Raw genomic sequence first — 15,740 nt, 5'->3', positions numbered from 1 at the left:
AACATTATGAAAAGGCACAACAACTGAAACTCCAGTGGGCCTCCTCCTCTCCTCCTCCACTACAGAGGCCGCAACCCAGCAAGGCCACTGAGCTAAGAGCACATGCGCAGGCTTGTGGGACTGGTCTCATAGCAACAAGTGGAGCCATGCATCTCTGTGGGGCTGATTGCAAGCACAGGAGCCCATTACCTACTATCAATCTACCCTGTATCAAGTACTGCTGATTCCAGATTCATTTCATCATGATTTCCAGAAAAAGAGACTGTACAAGTGAAACAGTTCTGCCATTGTTTTTTTTTTTGTGCTTCTGAAAACACAAAAGCATTTATTAAACCACTGCATACAGCAAGTCTCGCACCTCTCACACTTTTAACGATAAGTAAACAACTTTAAAACAATAATAGAAAACGTACTGCATACAGATTAATTAGTCTTAATTAGACTTGCAGCTATATAAACAAACAAAAGCATACGGCCAAAACTGCTCGGCCTTACTTTACTGAATAAACCCCTTAAATAACTACAGTATATCGCCGACACAAAAACAAATTGTGCAAATTAAAATGTGGTAAGTGTATACCTTTTCTTTCCCATCTTCATGATTCAGCCTTCAATCTGCATTTTAATTTAAAGGAAACTAGATCATAACCCATTTTTTATCTCCCGTTTCATTTGATCATTCTAAATCACCTACATAGCCTAATTCTTGAGAAAACAACAATTTGGACACATATTCACTCATACATGTTTATATGTAAGGTTTCTGATATGCAATATTTTGCAGCAAATATATATATATAATAACAAATGCTTACTATTTTCACTAAGAAACTACTGAAATGAATTTATATTCACCTTGCCACTTAGTGCATACTAAATCTATTTTTTTTAAATCATCTCATAATCATCTCATAGTAAAAGTGCAAAATAGTATGAATCCAAGTGCTTTAACTGATTAGAGTGAATATTTTATAAACGCAAATGGTCACTCAAAACTCTAATATATTGGTTTGCCATCATAATTATACTACATATTTTAAATTGCAGTTTATAATAATAATGTCTTTGGCCTATTCCAGACATCTTAACCACTCCAGGTACTTGGGCTAAATCACTTTAAACATAATCATGGTTGTTCCTTCAGATTTGAAAAACAAGAAAGACATAAAAATATATTTCATGATTCCTGCTCATCTTTCTTTACATTCAGGTCATTTTATTTCAAACTTGAGCAGGTAACGAGCTTTGCTTCACTTCAAAGATTGAGGCTGTGTTTATAGTGTCAATATTAATATATCATAGAATTAGATGAGTATGTTTCAATAAACTCAAAGGTCTATATAATAGCACACAATATTCAAAAGCAGAAAGAAAAAAGACTAAGTAAAACCAACAAAAAGACTACATTACACATTAAATGCTTTGGTAAAAAGATAGTTGAGCACTGGACTGTACTAAAATTGAAAGGATCGCAATAAATATCTTCCGCACAAAAAAACAGTAATGAACTCAAAATTCTTTCTGCAAAATGCCGTGTGCTGCTTCACTGTTCTGTTCTTTAGCCCTTCAAGAGCTACAATGGAATTTTCTCCTAGAGAAGAATCTGAATACTTCCAGGAGAATTACTTATTTAAAGGTTATTTAAGATTCCCTTTCCTATGTGAATTAAATTGAAATTTTCTGTTTTACCAGTTTCACAGAAACCGGGTCCTAAACGTGCCGAAGAGAGATTTATTGTATGTCTATTTCCTTTCTAAAAAATCAAGAAAATTCTTAAACCCTGTCATTCTGTTAAACAAAAATGTGACAGCACACATGAGAAATGTGGAATTCACCAAATCATTCAGTACCATTAAAGCCCTCTTGGTTTTCAATATAATAAGTATAGGGGCTGCTGCAAAGCATCCTGTATTATTGCATGAGGGCCTGTACAGAGGCTTGACGACAGGCATTTAAATAGCAAAACAAAGAAGTCAAAATCCACTAAATTACAAAAACTAAAAAAGAGTATTTGATCTGTGTTGTAGTTTACATCATCTAAACATAATACCTAACCACATGTCTAAACTTAGATGCCACATATTAAAAGGCATTAGAAAGTGTAAGCATATACTGTATACAGTAATCAACATGATCAAATGCAACTGTAATAAAACATGTTCAGAAACATGTTCACTTTAAACACTTGAATAAAAATTCCTTAAGCGAGAATATGAACAAATACTTATCCATCGGCTTTAGTCTTCATTTTGGTTTGAAACTTTAGATTATTTTTAGAACTAAAGTGCGAAATCCACACCAAATTCTATGTGACCGAGTAGTGTGAACATGTATTTTCTTTCTAAAATTCAGATCCACTGAGGCAAATCACACCGGCCTGTGATGCTAACCCCACATACTCGTCTTGTAATAATAAAGGCTTCATTAATCTTCTGTTGTCCTGTACACAACCCGCTTCCACAAAATGGAATAATCCTAATATTATTTACAGAGTAATCACAGAAGCTAGCACTGTAACCTTTTAAATGGGCTGTAGAAGTTCTAGATGCAACTAACCAGAATACGAAAAGGTCCCATCTCCTGTTATCTGCTCTTTAGCATAAGAGGCATCGCAGATAACTTTCCGCTGGAAATATTCATTTACGCACATATCCAGTTGCACAATGTAGTTTTAGGTCAGGCTAACGTTAAAATAATTTGTTCCACGTATCAAGCGGCAGACCTAGAATGACAAATATATCGTTATTCTGTAGTTTTTACTGTACACCCTTAACCTTTTAAAACGATCCTGCTGTTGCGCGATTCTCAGATCTTCAGCTTTCGTTTTATTTAAAATACTTCAACGTAAAATATTAACATCTGATGAACACTTTCAATTACTATCGAATTCATCCAACAATAGTAATAATAATGCGGATGATGATGATGATGATAATAATAATGATGATGATGATGATGATCAACCGTCACATGTTGAAGCACGACATTTTAAAAAGCTTTATCATCACGGCCATTCATCAATACGAAAAAAAAAGTGTTATTTCATTCCAGGAAGAAAACTACAGAAACGCGATTAGCTAGTGCTTACTTTTGCCTTCGTGCAGTCACCTTCCTCGCCCTCCCCGATACTCAGCCTGATGCTGCAGCTGCTTTCGCCGGCGCTGCCGCAGTTTGACTCAGCGGTGCTGTGCCTGACACTCACCCGGAAAACGCGCTCGATGTACGGGATGGAGCGCTGCAGCAATGGGCCTGCACTCGCGGGCGCTGCCAGCTCCAGAACCATTTATTATTAGAAATTAGCGACCCACGCAAACAAAGGCAGTTCCTGAGTTTAATGGACGATTGCAGTCGCTGCAAGGGTCAAACACTTTAAAAGGTGAGGACATTTAAGCGTCTTTTTTTCCCGAGCAGCGTTTCGGCAAAATTTTCTCCTGCATCCTTTTCCTCCATCATCCTGCCTCCCACAGACTGTCTCTTAGCAACAAGTCTGCCGCCCCCTGTCGCCAGTACTGAAGACAACAAACCTCGCAATCCAACAAAAGACTCCAAACCATTTAATGCTGTTTCATAGGGCCTCTACCAGGTTCCCTCTGTTCTTTGACGAGGAAGTAGGAACCTTCTTGGTATGCCATTTGAAAATTATTTAGTACTAAAAATGAAATGAAATGAGTACTGATATGAGAATTCTAGCTATACAGCTATTATGAAGTACCTAACATAGTCAGCTGTGTTGCAAGGGTTATCACCTTCAGTCTTTGCCTACCAGCTGTTGGATAAAGGCCTACTCAAGAGTCTTCAACAATGTCCTTGGCCTAGTTGCATTAACAGACTTCTTAATTTCATCTTGTGATCTTCGAACATGTTGTCTCCATGTTCAGTCAGTTCTTTGCCTTTTGGGTTCTATTTCAGAGTTTATTTTGTCCAACAATCATGCATGCTTCTTGCAATATATCTTGTGTATTGTCATTTTAATTCCTCACTCCTGTAAGAATGAAAATAAAGTGTAAATGTTTTAGTATAGGCAGCACACGATTTTCAAAAACTTTTCTTTTGAGAGATGAAGGCGATTTCCGCTTTCTCCCAAAAGCCTTCCAGTTCATTTTGACTCTGTTCTTTATTTCAACACATGGTTTTAATTGAATAATTGATCCAGACATACATAGCAACTGGTGTCTTAAGGAGCGATGGTGTTACTTTCGTTCACCTTAGGAGAAATTAATTTCTTACTTATCACCAGTATGCTTTTTTAAAGTTTATTTCGGCACTGATGACAGGTTAATCATATTTGCTTCATTGCAAATATAATCATGTTGTCATCAAGTCACAGATGATTTAAGTAGGTTTCATTGATCTTTAGTCCCCTGATTACACAAAACGGTGTCTAGAAACTCCTGTGACTGTAAAATGTTTGGAGTTTGTTTCTTAAGAGATTATAATAAAACAATTTAATTTTATGAGTGCTTTTCAAGAAACTCAAAGTGCTGCATAACACACACAGTCAACTGCTGAAGCAAAAATAAAGTGAAAGAAAAAGGTACAGCAAACTGACAGTTTCAATGAGTCTTGAAACTAAAAGAAAGAATAAATTACATTATTAATATAAATGGGCTTCAAATAAAGTTTGAAAATGTTGGCAGCTGCTTATTCTCTAAGTGGATTTAAGAAAGTAATTCCACAGATGCATTGATGCCTATGAGAAGGGTCTATTGCCCATGGTGTGAATCCAGATCTTCAGCAAACTAAGAAGGCCTAAGATTAAGATCAGATCTAAGATTAAGAGTTGAACTACATTCATCCAGAAAATCCTCCAGACGATCTGGAACAAGGCCCTTCAGTGCCTTATATATGAACAGTGAAATTCAATCTAAATTTTACAGGGTGCCAGTACAATTTACAAAGTTGTATGCTGATGAGTACTTTAAGTTTGCGCAATGGCCACTGAATTTGGGACATGATGAATAATTTTTAGCACCTTTGAAATACCCAGTAAGTCAGGTAGTGCTGTAGTGTATGATTGATTATATGTAGGCATGTATTAATATTTTAGCATCAGACATCCAGACAGCGGAGCAACATTGGCAAATATTTTGGCAAAGTTTTCCTTTTACAAAAAGAATGAAGCAAATTAGTGAATAACTGGATTAATACCATAGTGATACATTTGTGCAACAGACCTGAAAATCCCAGATGTTTAAACAAGCCATCTGTTACCTACAACGTTTACATCCAAGTATGATACGTTAATAAAAACTGATTCTGCCCAAGAGAGAAAACAAAAAGGATTTTAGTGAGATACAACGGGCAAAAGTATTTGCAAACGTAAAAAAGATTTGCATAAAGGCTATGAGTTGCTTGTTTTTTTTAATTAAATTGAGGGGTACCGGTATTCGGTGGGAGAATTGTATACATTTAGTACAAATATAAAATACAATTCTATGCAAAACCAGAGAGTGCTTAGGTTTGCTTCTATGACGACTTTATTACTGTATGCACCTAGGATATCTCAGTTTGTCTGCGTGATTCAAAACCCATAATAATGTACGTCGAAGAAGAGAGGTACCAACAGCGCTCACGGGAAAATCATGAACTGGGAGCCCTGTCATAATGCTTTTTGCGCCCTCTTATGGTTTGTGCTGGGCTTTATTCTTCAGACGTGTTAATTTAATTGTTCGTTGAAATTATGTAAGTGTAATGTTGTTGAAAAAACGACCGAGGTATGGAGATGTCTTTTATAGAAATTAAACTGGTCAGCAAATTGACTACGGACAACTTAATAATAACTGAAATATAAATGTTAACTGTTGCAAAAGACATTTGTGCAACCCATCTCGACACACAAATGCCACTGATCTGTGTTTTTAATTAAATTACAAAAAACTTAAGGTCTCTCCTTGGGTTGTCATATAAATGCAATAAAGACAATTGTTTTCATTTCATTTTCACGTTCAAAGTTTGTGTGAAAAATATTCTCTCTTCCATGTATTTCACAAGATGGGAAGTGTAGTTTTCACCTGATCCTTCAGGCGTTCTGTAATGCTTCTTTACACTTGACTACAGTTACCATGATTCCCCGCGACTTGCACATGCCCACAGATTCCAGCTACAGCTACCTTGTATCTATTGTTTTGCTGGCATTTTGGATATTCGGTCTGGTATATTGGAATCTACTGAGAGCACCATGGCGGATGAGCAAGAGATTATGTGCAAATTAGAAAACATCAAAGAAATCAGGTAATAGATACACCCGCAAAGTAAATTGCTTTAAATTAGCGATTTTCGATTGTTCTAATTCATTGTTTTTTTTATTTAGACACAAAAGTAGAAAGTGTTTTTTTTCAAGACTGCATCTTGACGATTACACTTTTGACACAATTCCGTGTGCCAATGCAAATGATAAAAAACATATTTAAGGACGGAATACATGGTATTGCGTGTTTAATTATTCGAATTGTTGTTGCAATTTCTTTTATGGTCCGTTAAATATCATTGGCAGTGTGAGGCTTCAGCAGGACAATTAAAAATAGAAATAACATCCGCTTTCAATTCTTTTATTTTTTTTCCTGTGTTTAGGGAGATAAAAGTTACCATCATTGTAGCGTAACAATTTTCATGTTAGCTACAACGACTGATGATGGGTTTTAGAGGTTTTGAACTTCCCTGAGAAACAAATGCATATAAATCACAAAAGGATCACTACTTGATATGAATTTAAAAAATAAAGAAACGTGTTGTTTCGGTATCAAAATGACAGGCGCTCCGTAGAACGTTCTGCATGCGAAATTGTGAAAAACAATAGGACAGTTAACAGTTGCCATTGGCGACTTCCTGATGCAGTTATCTGCTCGTGAAAGAAACAATGGAGAGCGCACTTCAAGTGAAAGTAGCCCTTTCGGATGCAATCACCCGATTAGCAAAGGAATTAGCGTTTTGGAGGGTGAGAGGGGGGGATGGAATCATCAGTTATTATGCTCTTAAAACTAACAGGAAATCTATATTAGTACTATAATAGTCTTCGTTTTTTAATGGAAAACATAGGAGTGATTTTAAAGGCTTACACACATTCCAGCCTCTCCGTTTTAGTTTAAGTCCGTAAAATATTATGTTTTTGTAATGTTTTATTCTGCCTCTAATATTCGTTCACTACGCTTGAGGATGAGATCCTAATTCCAAGACCTGTACGTTACTAGAAATTCTAACGATGCTGTGTCACCTGCAAAGGTTAATAGTGACTATTTTCTTAACGTGTACTTTGCTTGGCTTAACTTCGTTCATAATTTGATACAAGTAAAAATATGTTCTTTGGTAAAGGTTAGGATCTTGTGCAAGACTTTAAAAACACGGAAAATAGTGCCCTTTTATATGTTTCTCTTTGAAAATGTATATTGGATTTTATTTCAGAAAGTTAATTTTTCGATGTAATGTGTGATAATGGGAAGTTCTACAGTATATATTTATGTTCAGTGCAATGAGGATTTCACTCACTCCTGAACTATGATCCTGTAATACAGACCAAGGTTTACTCACTCTTTGCAGTGATTGATGCATTTGTTGCATGACTAACAAAGCCATAAATTTTTATATGTAGTACTGTATGCTTTGGGTTTGTTTGGTATGGCAATAGTTATAAGACTATGCAGAAATGAATTCCATTCCCACTTACTGTATGTTGACCCTCCTTCTGACTGGTTTCTATCCCAGCAGAGCTTCCTGTTACCTTATTGAGCCCTCAATTGAACTAATTATTTGATCAATTGCAGAACATTTTTGAATGTTCTTTGTTCTTACCAAAGTAAGTTTTCAAGTTACTTCGAGTTTTTTTGCAGGCCCATTCAAAGTCTTTCACAGCTCCAGGAGTGGAGACAATTCAAAAGAACTAATTAGTATGTTTTTCTTAAATTTGGGTTCGGAACTCTATTGGAGGAACAACCTGTGGGTATCAGGATTCATAAGTGCAAGTGGACTAAGAAGCCCTACTCTAAGTGAAATTGGGCTATACTATATAGAGGGCATTTCTTGTTGTGATATTCCTTTGAACACTCAGTTTAGAGATATTGATTGCAAAGTAGGGTAGTACTGTACCTTACTCAGCTCTTGAGTCCTGAGTCTGACATCAAGACGAAGTTCCTTATGTGTTAAAATTTCTATATTTGTAATATTGCTCTCTGTGTGTTCCAGACTAGGCTTTGGTCCATTGTGACCTGCCAGATTTGCCCTTTTATTCAGCCTGTGTGGTAGCTGTGGTGAGAACACTTGGCCTGAATTCAATTCAGGCCTATATGCGAGAACTTCATGCACTTGGTGATGTTCAGTACCACACACACACAGGGCTCCCTGTGGTGCCCTACATCTGTCCAATCATGGTGCCCCCTTTTGATTATGTCATTAATCAAGTTTAACAGGGGGGTGACTTTGCACAAAATAGTGGGAAAAAAATTATAAGACCTTTACAGATACTTCCTCCAAACCCTCCATGTTTTGGAGCAATCTCAGCAACTGAACCACCATAGGACTCATTGAAAGTGTATTCATAGGGTTTTTAAAGATTTGAAAATTATAATAAGGCACTTGTAATTATGTTGTCAACAAAAGATAACGCTTACAAAAGTCACAATTTTCAAGAGATGTGGAGAAATGTATGTTTCTTAATAGACGTGACTGGACATACTGTATATGTTCAAGTACAATGAGGATTGTACTACATGAGTTGTACAACAGATTGTTGTTGCAAAAGAGCGAAAGCAATAATAGAAAAAGTGAAGTTTTTTGGTTTTTCTATGATTCTGCATTTTCCGTGTTTATGTTTTGTTACGCAATGCCCCTTTAACCTTGCCTTTTTCTACTTCTTCTTCTCAGTTAAAGCCATTAAAACTCTGCTAATTATTAAACAGGGTGTGTTGCTTTTTATTTATAAGCAGGGGTTCTGTGTTAGTGTAATCAGTCCCTCGAACAGATTTACAGGTGATGCTGATTGCTAGTCCCAGTCCCAGATTATATTATCTGCATTTCAGTCCTTCAATTTAGCAATTGATATACATATATATATGTGTTCCTCAATTTGTGAAGGTAATTTGTTCATTACAAATTAACTCAAAAACTGCTAGTAATGTGAAATTTTAAAGAGCAAGAATTAAATTCCCAGTACTTTAAATGACTTGTTTGAAATAAGAATACTATTATATGTTTATGATAATGTGCCCCTTTAATTTAATACAGAATGAAGACAAAATATATAACAATATTAAATTGTTAAACATATACAGTCTCTCAACTGCTCATCTTTTTCAGTCCTTTCTATCATTTCATGTTTTACAGTCAGAGGGAAATGATTTCCTTCTTTTTTTTTTGCTTTAGTAACACCTGAATCATTAGATACACGTTTTGTCAAAATTCTGTTAACAATAAGGAGGATCTTCAATAATACAAATCAACACGTAAGCAACACCTCAAAGCAAGTGGACTACAAAGGGAAGGGATTTTGTATAAATACAAAAATTGTATAGTACAGTACATGCGTGTATACAGCTGCCATTTATGTTTGCCACTTATTAAATAATATGTCCTTACATATTTTTTGATAAACAATTGTTGTATACAGTATTGTTTTGTACATTAGTGTTGCATACAGTACAATTGTGTTGTGTACGTAATTACAATTATCTATAATACTGTTATTATTCAAAATATGCTAAAAAACCTCACATACTTAGTGGGAAACAGGCTTTGTACAATTGGCATCTAGTGAAGACACAATAATTGCTCATTTATTTTTAGAGGTATGTATTTTTATTTATAAAATAAGCACCCCAAACACAAAATACTACAAAAATATAACAATAGTGTGTAGTATTTTGATAATTTATGGTATGGCCCCCTTGAAATACATTCAAATCAAATCTGAACTGTCATAGCAATTGAGTTTGACACTCCTAGAGGATAGATAACAGAAATAGACAGAATTAAATGGGGGTCACAAATTAAATGGAATGTTTTTATTTTAGCTATTTTTATTTTAGCCATTTACTCTAGAAAATAAATTGGTTTATGGCAAAATGTGTATTGTTAGAGAACATAGTGATCTATTACATGATCTGCTCTTCCAGGAATAAAACCATCCAGATGGAAAAGATTAAGTCCCGTCTGAAGACAGAGTTCGAAGCCCTGGAGTCAGAGGAGAAGCACCTGAAGGAATACAAGCAAGAGATGGACTTGTTACTGCAAGAGAAGATGGCTCATGTGGAGGAGCTACGACTAATCCATGCCGACATCAATGTGGTGTGTAATAAAGGCAGACAAGCAATGGTGTATGTGCCCAAAGGACATGTATTCTGCAGCCTAGAGGGGTGAACATCCATTATTGAAATCAGAGCTGCAGAGATCAGAGAACAGCAGAATCTGAATTAGGCCTTTTAGCAAGTGCTTATGGTGATATTATCTTTCTTTCTTGGGCTTGTTGCTTTTGTGATAGACAAAGGGCCAGGAGAGTACTTATACCTGCTCAAGTCTTCGTCATCCTAACTAATGATGGCATCACTCAAGGAAGTATTAAAATAGGATCTAGCATTCCCTGAAATTGAGGGTGACCTTGAAAGCAAACGCAAGTTTGTTCAATGTGTTCTTACAATATTAGCACAGTTAACAGGATATACATGATGGCCTGTTGGCTTTGATACTTCAAAAGGGCAATTAGTAGTGGGCTTTAGGAGCTTTCTGAATGTTTAAACAGAGTGTATGGATTTTCTCATATCACAATAAAATTGAATGTATTTCATGGCAAGTTAAAAACATTTTTAAGCTATTTTGATGTTAGTCGTTGGTGACTCAGTTTAAGTTATACTGGATTTACAGTGAAGCTTGAAGCTTGAATCGTCAACCAAATCAAAGGGATTGCATGGTATGAGATTCTTTCCCGAATGGGACACTTTTTTTATCTTAATACTTTTAAGGCTTTAAAAATCTCAGTAATTAAACTTGCTTTTCATACTTTTTTAAAATCAGAGTCTCTGCCCCCCTCTGTTCTACTCTAGATGGAAAACACAATCAAGCAGTCTGAAAATGACTTGAACAAGCTGCTGGAATCAACGAGGCGTCTCCACGAAGAGTACAAGCCTTTGAAAGAGCACGTAGATGCACTGAGGATGACACTAGGTCTACAAAGGCTGCCAGACCTGTGTGAGGAGGAAGAGAAGCTCTCACTTGAGTGAGTCTGACACAGCATTCATTAGTCTGGCCTGCCAGCTCTAGTTGCACAAACCAGCCATTAATCTTACTTTCAGCACATGCATAGAAACATTTGTCAAAGCTGACAACGGACAATCGATTTTTGTGGGCAGCAGCAAGGATAAGTAGACTCAAATAAGATGTCTGAATCAGAACCGGAATTTCAGTCAAATTATTAATCATAAAAAAGCTAGTGGGTGTTGTCCCCTGCACTCCTACCACTTGCATTTTTTTGTACAAATAAAATCATAAAGATATCTAATCTTACTAAATTAGAACTGCATCAAATATGATGTTATCACACAATGTTGTCAATGTTCTTTAGTGGTGAACAAGAGAAAAAAGAAGGGGTTTGAGAATAGACATATTTGTTGGACAATTATTTTAAATTACCTTAAGTTGCTATTCATTCCTTCTTTATGGTGCTCATGCAACCAGACAAAACACTAGCGTGTTCCACCAGGTTTATGGGCTTTTTGGCGGTAGTGTTCAGGTCCCCCACTGTTTAGACAATAAAAGCCAGCCAGATGCATGTTAAGTTAAAACAGAAATGATTCTCCTTGGTTTGCTTAAGATACAATCCACATGTTCACCAGCCATGTGTCGTTTTCCCGGTTTCTTGGCTGATGCAGCTACTTCGAGAAACAGAAAGCTGAGTGGCAGACAGAACCACAGGAGCCCCCGATTCCTGAGTCACTGGCCGCAGCTGCTGCTGCTGCCCAGCAACTGCAGGTTGCCCGGAAACAAGATGCTCGACAGACTGCCACCTTCCGACAGCAGCCACCACCAATGAAGGTCTTTCCTGTTCCTGCCTAATAATCTGTTCAGAAAAGAGAGGTCCTTACTGATGAAATTCTAGACATATTAAATCATTGACTTTCCAAAAAGAATAACATTCAACTTAGTGCAGTTAGGGAATTTGGCACATTAACTGATATAAAAGTATTATACGCTTATCTTGAACAAACTAAAAACATTACATGATTTAGTGTAGGCCTGTAGTGTTTTTAAGAGCGATTAGTACCACTTCATGCAAATAATAATTATGGTTTCTGATTAAGGTATAGTCAGCTTATTCCTGTAAGATTTCCATTTTTGGGCTGAAATGCTGAACTGAGTTTTTACAGTTAAATAGGCATTTCTTGGCAAGTGCTCAGGTTTAATTAGACATCTAGCTGGCAAGACTTGATTAATTCCAGTCTTTCACTGGCAGCTTTATGAGTTGAAGCTGAACTACAACATAGATTGTTCATTGGGGGCTGTAGCTACTAGGTTGTTTTTCTATAGAAAGATTAACTTAATATGTTGTCTTGTTATGGTTTATAACAACCTAGATTCAATTACTTAAAACATCACAAAGATACAGTAAAAATAAAAAAAAGTGAGAGGATTTATAGCCTACTGGCTTCATTAAGAAATTCTGATGATGACATTTTATTGTTAGTTTTAAAGCTGAAGAAATGTGAACACAGTTCTTTCATAGAAAAAAAACTGCTGCTTAAAACCTAAGTGTTTTTGCAGATAATGCATCAATCATATGTATCTCATTAAAATAAGAGTAATGTGGAAGTATTCTTTTGATGCTGTCTGCTATGCAAAGTAAGAAAATATGAACTGCATGTTAAAGTACTGTACCTCTCAGATTGATAATCATCATTAATGTGAAAAATGTAAATCAATCTTATCGCTTGGACACAAGCAAAGTAATGAGATCTCATGATAAATATTATACGAAATTGATAAAAATAATTTTCCACACTGTCTTTTGTTCAGGAACGTTTTGAGATTGGATAGGCATCGGACCCCCAAATAGTTTGTACCAAAACATTGGTTATTGACTTTCACATCTGATCAGGGCTTTGATATTATAAAGGGGGATCTCAGTAAAGTTACAGGTACAGAGACTGTATAATAAAATAAACCTTTAGATCTTACTCTCAATTAGAAAGTAATCATAATGCTGAAGTCATTACAAAGCCAGAGAGAATCCAGAAAAATCTGCCGTTAAGGTAACAAGCTGAAAATGCATTCTACAATGGAATCAAGTATATTATAACCATAGTTTTAGTAAAATCTTGGCTACATATTTTTGTATGTATTGTTTTTCATTGGTTGTTCTTGTTTTGTTAATGAAATTAAAAGTACACATGGTCAGATGTTTCATCTTCAGAACTTAATTAGCATCCCTTTTCCTCCTATTGTGTATGATTTTTTTGTTTGTTGCATTTTGTGTTGTTTAAAAAAGAATATACATTTGCTAAAATTTATGAGATATTACATAATTCATAAATAAAAAGGATGATAGATGATCATCATGCTATAAATGCATGGTAAGGTACAGCTCAATATTATAACTGACCATCTCCATAAGCTTTTAAGCTAAGGGTTCAATAGTGCTACAATCTAAAAATATTTGATTTCTAATTTTTTTTAGGCGTGCCTGTCTTGCCATCAGCAAATTCACCGGAATGCCCCGATCTGTCCTCTGTGCAAAGCCAAGAGCCGCTCACGCAATCCCAAGAAGCCCAAGAGGAAGCAAGATGAATGAAGAAAGTTACACTGTTTCATACATTTCCTAACCTCAGCATCCACGTGGTAACCTGACGAGAAACCTCCTGTTTGTTTGTTTTTTCTTTTGTATTTTTATATATATTTAAAAGTGGTGTAAGCACAACATTTGTTTTCAAATCAATTTGAGTGAAAAAGCTTTATATGGTGCTAACATTGTGCATTAATAAATACATTCTGTAGCTTACACAGAGTCTCTAAGTAAACATTAATTTGCCTTCAGTATTAGTGGAAAAAATCCAGGCTCATGTAAAAACTGTTGGGCCTAATATATATACAGTATATAAAATGTAACAGAAACTTAAATATTACAGATTGCTTCTATAAATTACTAATGTAATTGGCTCTATGCCAAAACATTTTTTGTAAGGATACCTAAATGTTAATTAGTCTGGTATATAGCACATAAGCAGTGTAAGTGTTTTATTGAAGTTAATGTTTAGTGTCAAGGATGAAGGATTCAAAATATATCCAATAGGGAAATTAAGCTGTGTGTAAAAGAGATAATGCCTTCTGTATGAAATACTAAATATATTTTCCTGACTTAGATGCTTGAATCACTGACATCTGTCACATGTCACTGTGATCCTGGCTTCTAATGTATACAGTACAAATTCCTCTGTGGATATCCTAGGCAACCAAGGTTGCCATGCTTTGAGTCAAGGACATTTCATTTAATGGTGGTTAACTTCATTTATAATACGTGACCATTTAGCAGTCCCATGAAATACAGTTAAAGTAAAACTTTCCTTCATTTCCCCGTTTCTTTTGTGTTGTATGTGACCTGTTATCTCTGTTATTTTCCTTTCTTTCAGCTAGACATGTTCATCTCTTTAAAGGAAAAGAAAGCATTTTAAAAATCCAAAGAAAATAAATTTAGGGTTCTCCTTTTGAAGTTCCTTTTTACAGCTATATATTCTAGGGCAGGTACAGATTTTTTGAAGATGTTCTAATATTTTAGTTTTACCCACAATCAGCATTTGCAAACAGTATTATTTTTATAGAAATGTCTGACATTTGTCCCCCCCCCCATTACATGGAATTAGGAGGTAATAGACGTATAAGTATACACAGTAGTACAAGTAGACAAAATATATCATCTGTTTTCATTAAACTAGTGAAAGAATATAATGCCTTCATTATTAATATATTGAATTCAAACACTTGGTTATGTTACACCCTTTTTTATGTGATGAATATAGCCCAAATGGATTCCTTATTAGTGCTGAGGTTTTCAACTTCCAAATGTATTAGTTTATATGAATTTTGCTTGTACCTCTTTTATGAGGTTATTTAGATGTGCTTTGTGATTAGACAAGCTTAGTTATTTTGCCTTACTTCTATCCTTAATGAAAATAGATTGGTCTGCTACTGGTAATTTTACAGCTCTAAGAACTTTTCAATAAAAAATGTGACTTCTTTTTTATGAATACAGGCACATGACAGCTGATTTTGAAAGTTAAATTTAACAAGAACTTCACACATCAGGACATATCATTAATGAAGCATCACTCTAACAAGTGCCAATTTCTTTGGGAGGTTATGGATCCAACAACTATCGCCATATTTAAATATACAAATACTTCAAGTATTACAAAGACGTTATTCTTCTAACTGTTGTACAAATCATAAACTGCATAAATATCAGCTTGGTATTTGCCAGGTTTCTAAGCTGTTCCCGCACCATGTTTTTATTTTATATAACTGTACATAATGTTTCAATTTATATTCAAAAACTCATTTTGTAGTGATTTTTTTCTTTTTTTAAAGAATGTTACACTTGTGAATTGATTTAATATGGTTTTGGCCAAACTTCCTTCAATAAATCCTTTTGTGCCAACAAAATTCTAACTGTCCTGTTTTATGTAAGTCCTATTATGGGCTTCTGACTTTATATTAGTTAAGCTCAGCATAACATTTGGTTGATTTAATAAAAAGTGAGTGGTGTGGTGTAG

General features: G+C 35.3%; 1 protein-coding gene across 1 annotated transcript; it reads left to right on the top strand.

The window, feature by feature from the left end:
* Positions 1-6,095: 6,095 nt before the first annotated feature.
* Positions 6,096-15,630, top strand: zc4h2 (zinc finger, C4H2 domain containing). Its single transcript, XM_088925420.1, has 5 exons — positions 6,096-6,231; positions 10,101-10,272; positions 11,025-11,197; positions 11,850-12,012; positions 13,652-15,630. The coding sequence occupies exons 1-5, from the start codon at positions 6,179-6,181 to the stop codon at positions 13,763-13,765; spliced, it is 675 nt and encodes a 224-aa protein (XP_088781546.1). The 5' UTR covers positions 6,096-6,178; the 3' UTR covers positions 13,766-15,630.
* The last annotated feature ends 110 nt before the right edge of the window (positions 15,631-15,740 follow it).

Source organism: Atractosteus spatula, chromosome 9, assembly GCF_055471065.1.
Source record: "Atractosteus spatula isolate fAtrSpa1 chromosome 9, fAtrSpa1.hap1, whole genome shotgun sequence".
NCBI lineage: Eukaryota > Metazoa > Chordata > Actinopteri > Semionotiformes > Lepisosteidae > Atractosteus > Atractosteus spatula.
The sequence above is the reverse complement of the archived record's forward strand: the minus strand, read 5'-3'. Positions and strand labels throughout refer to the sequence as shown.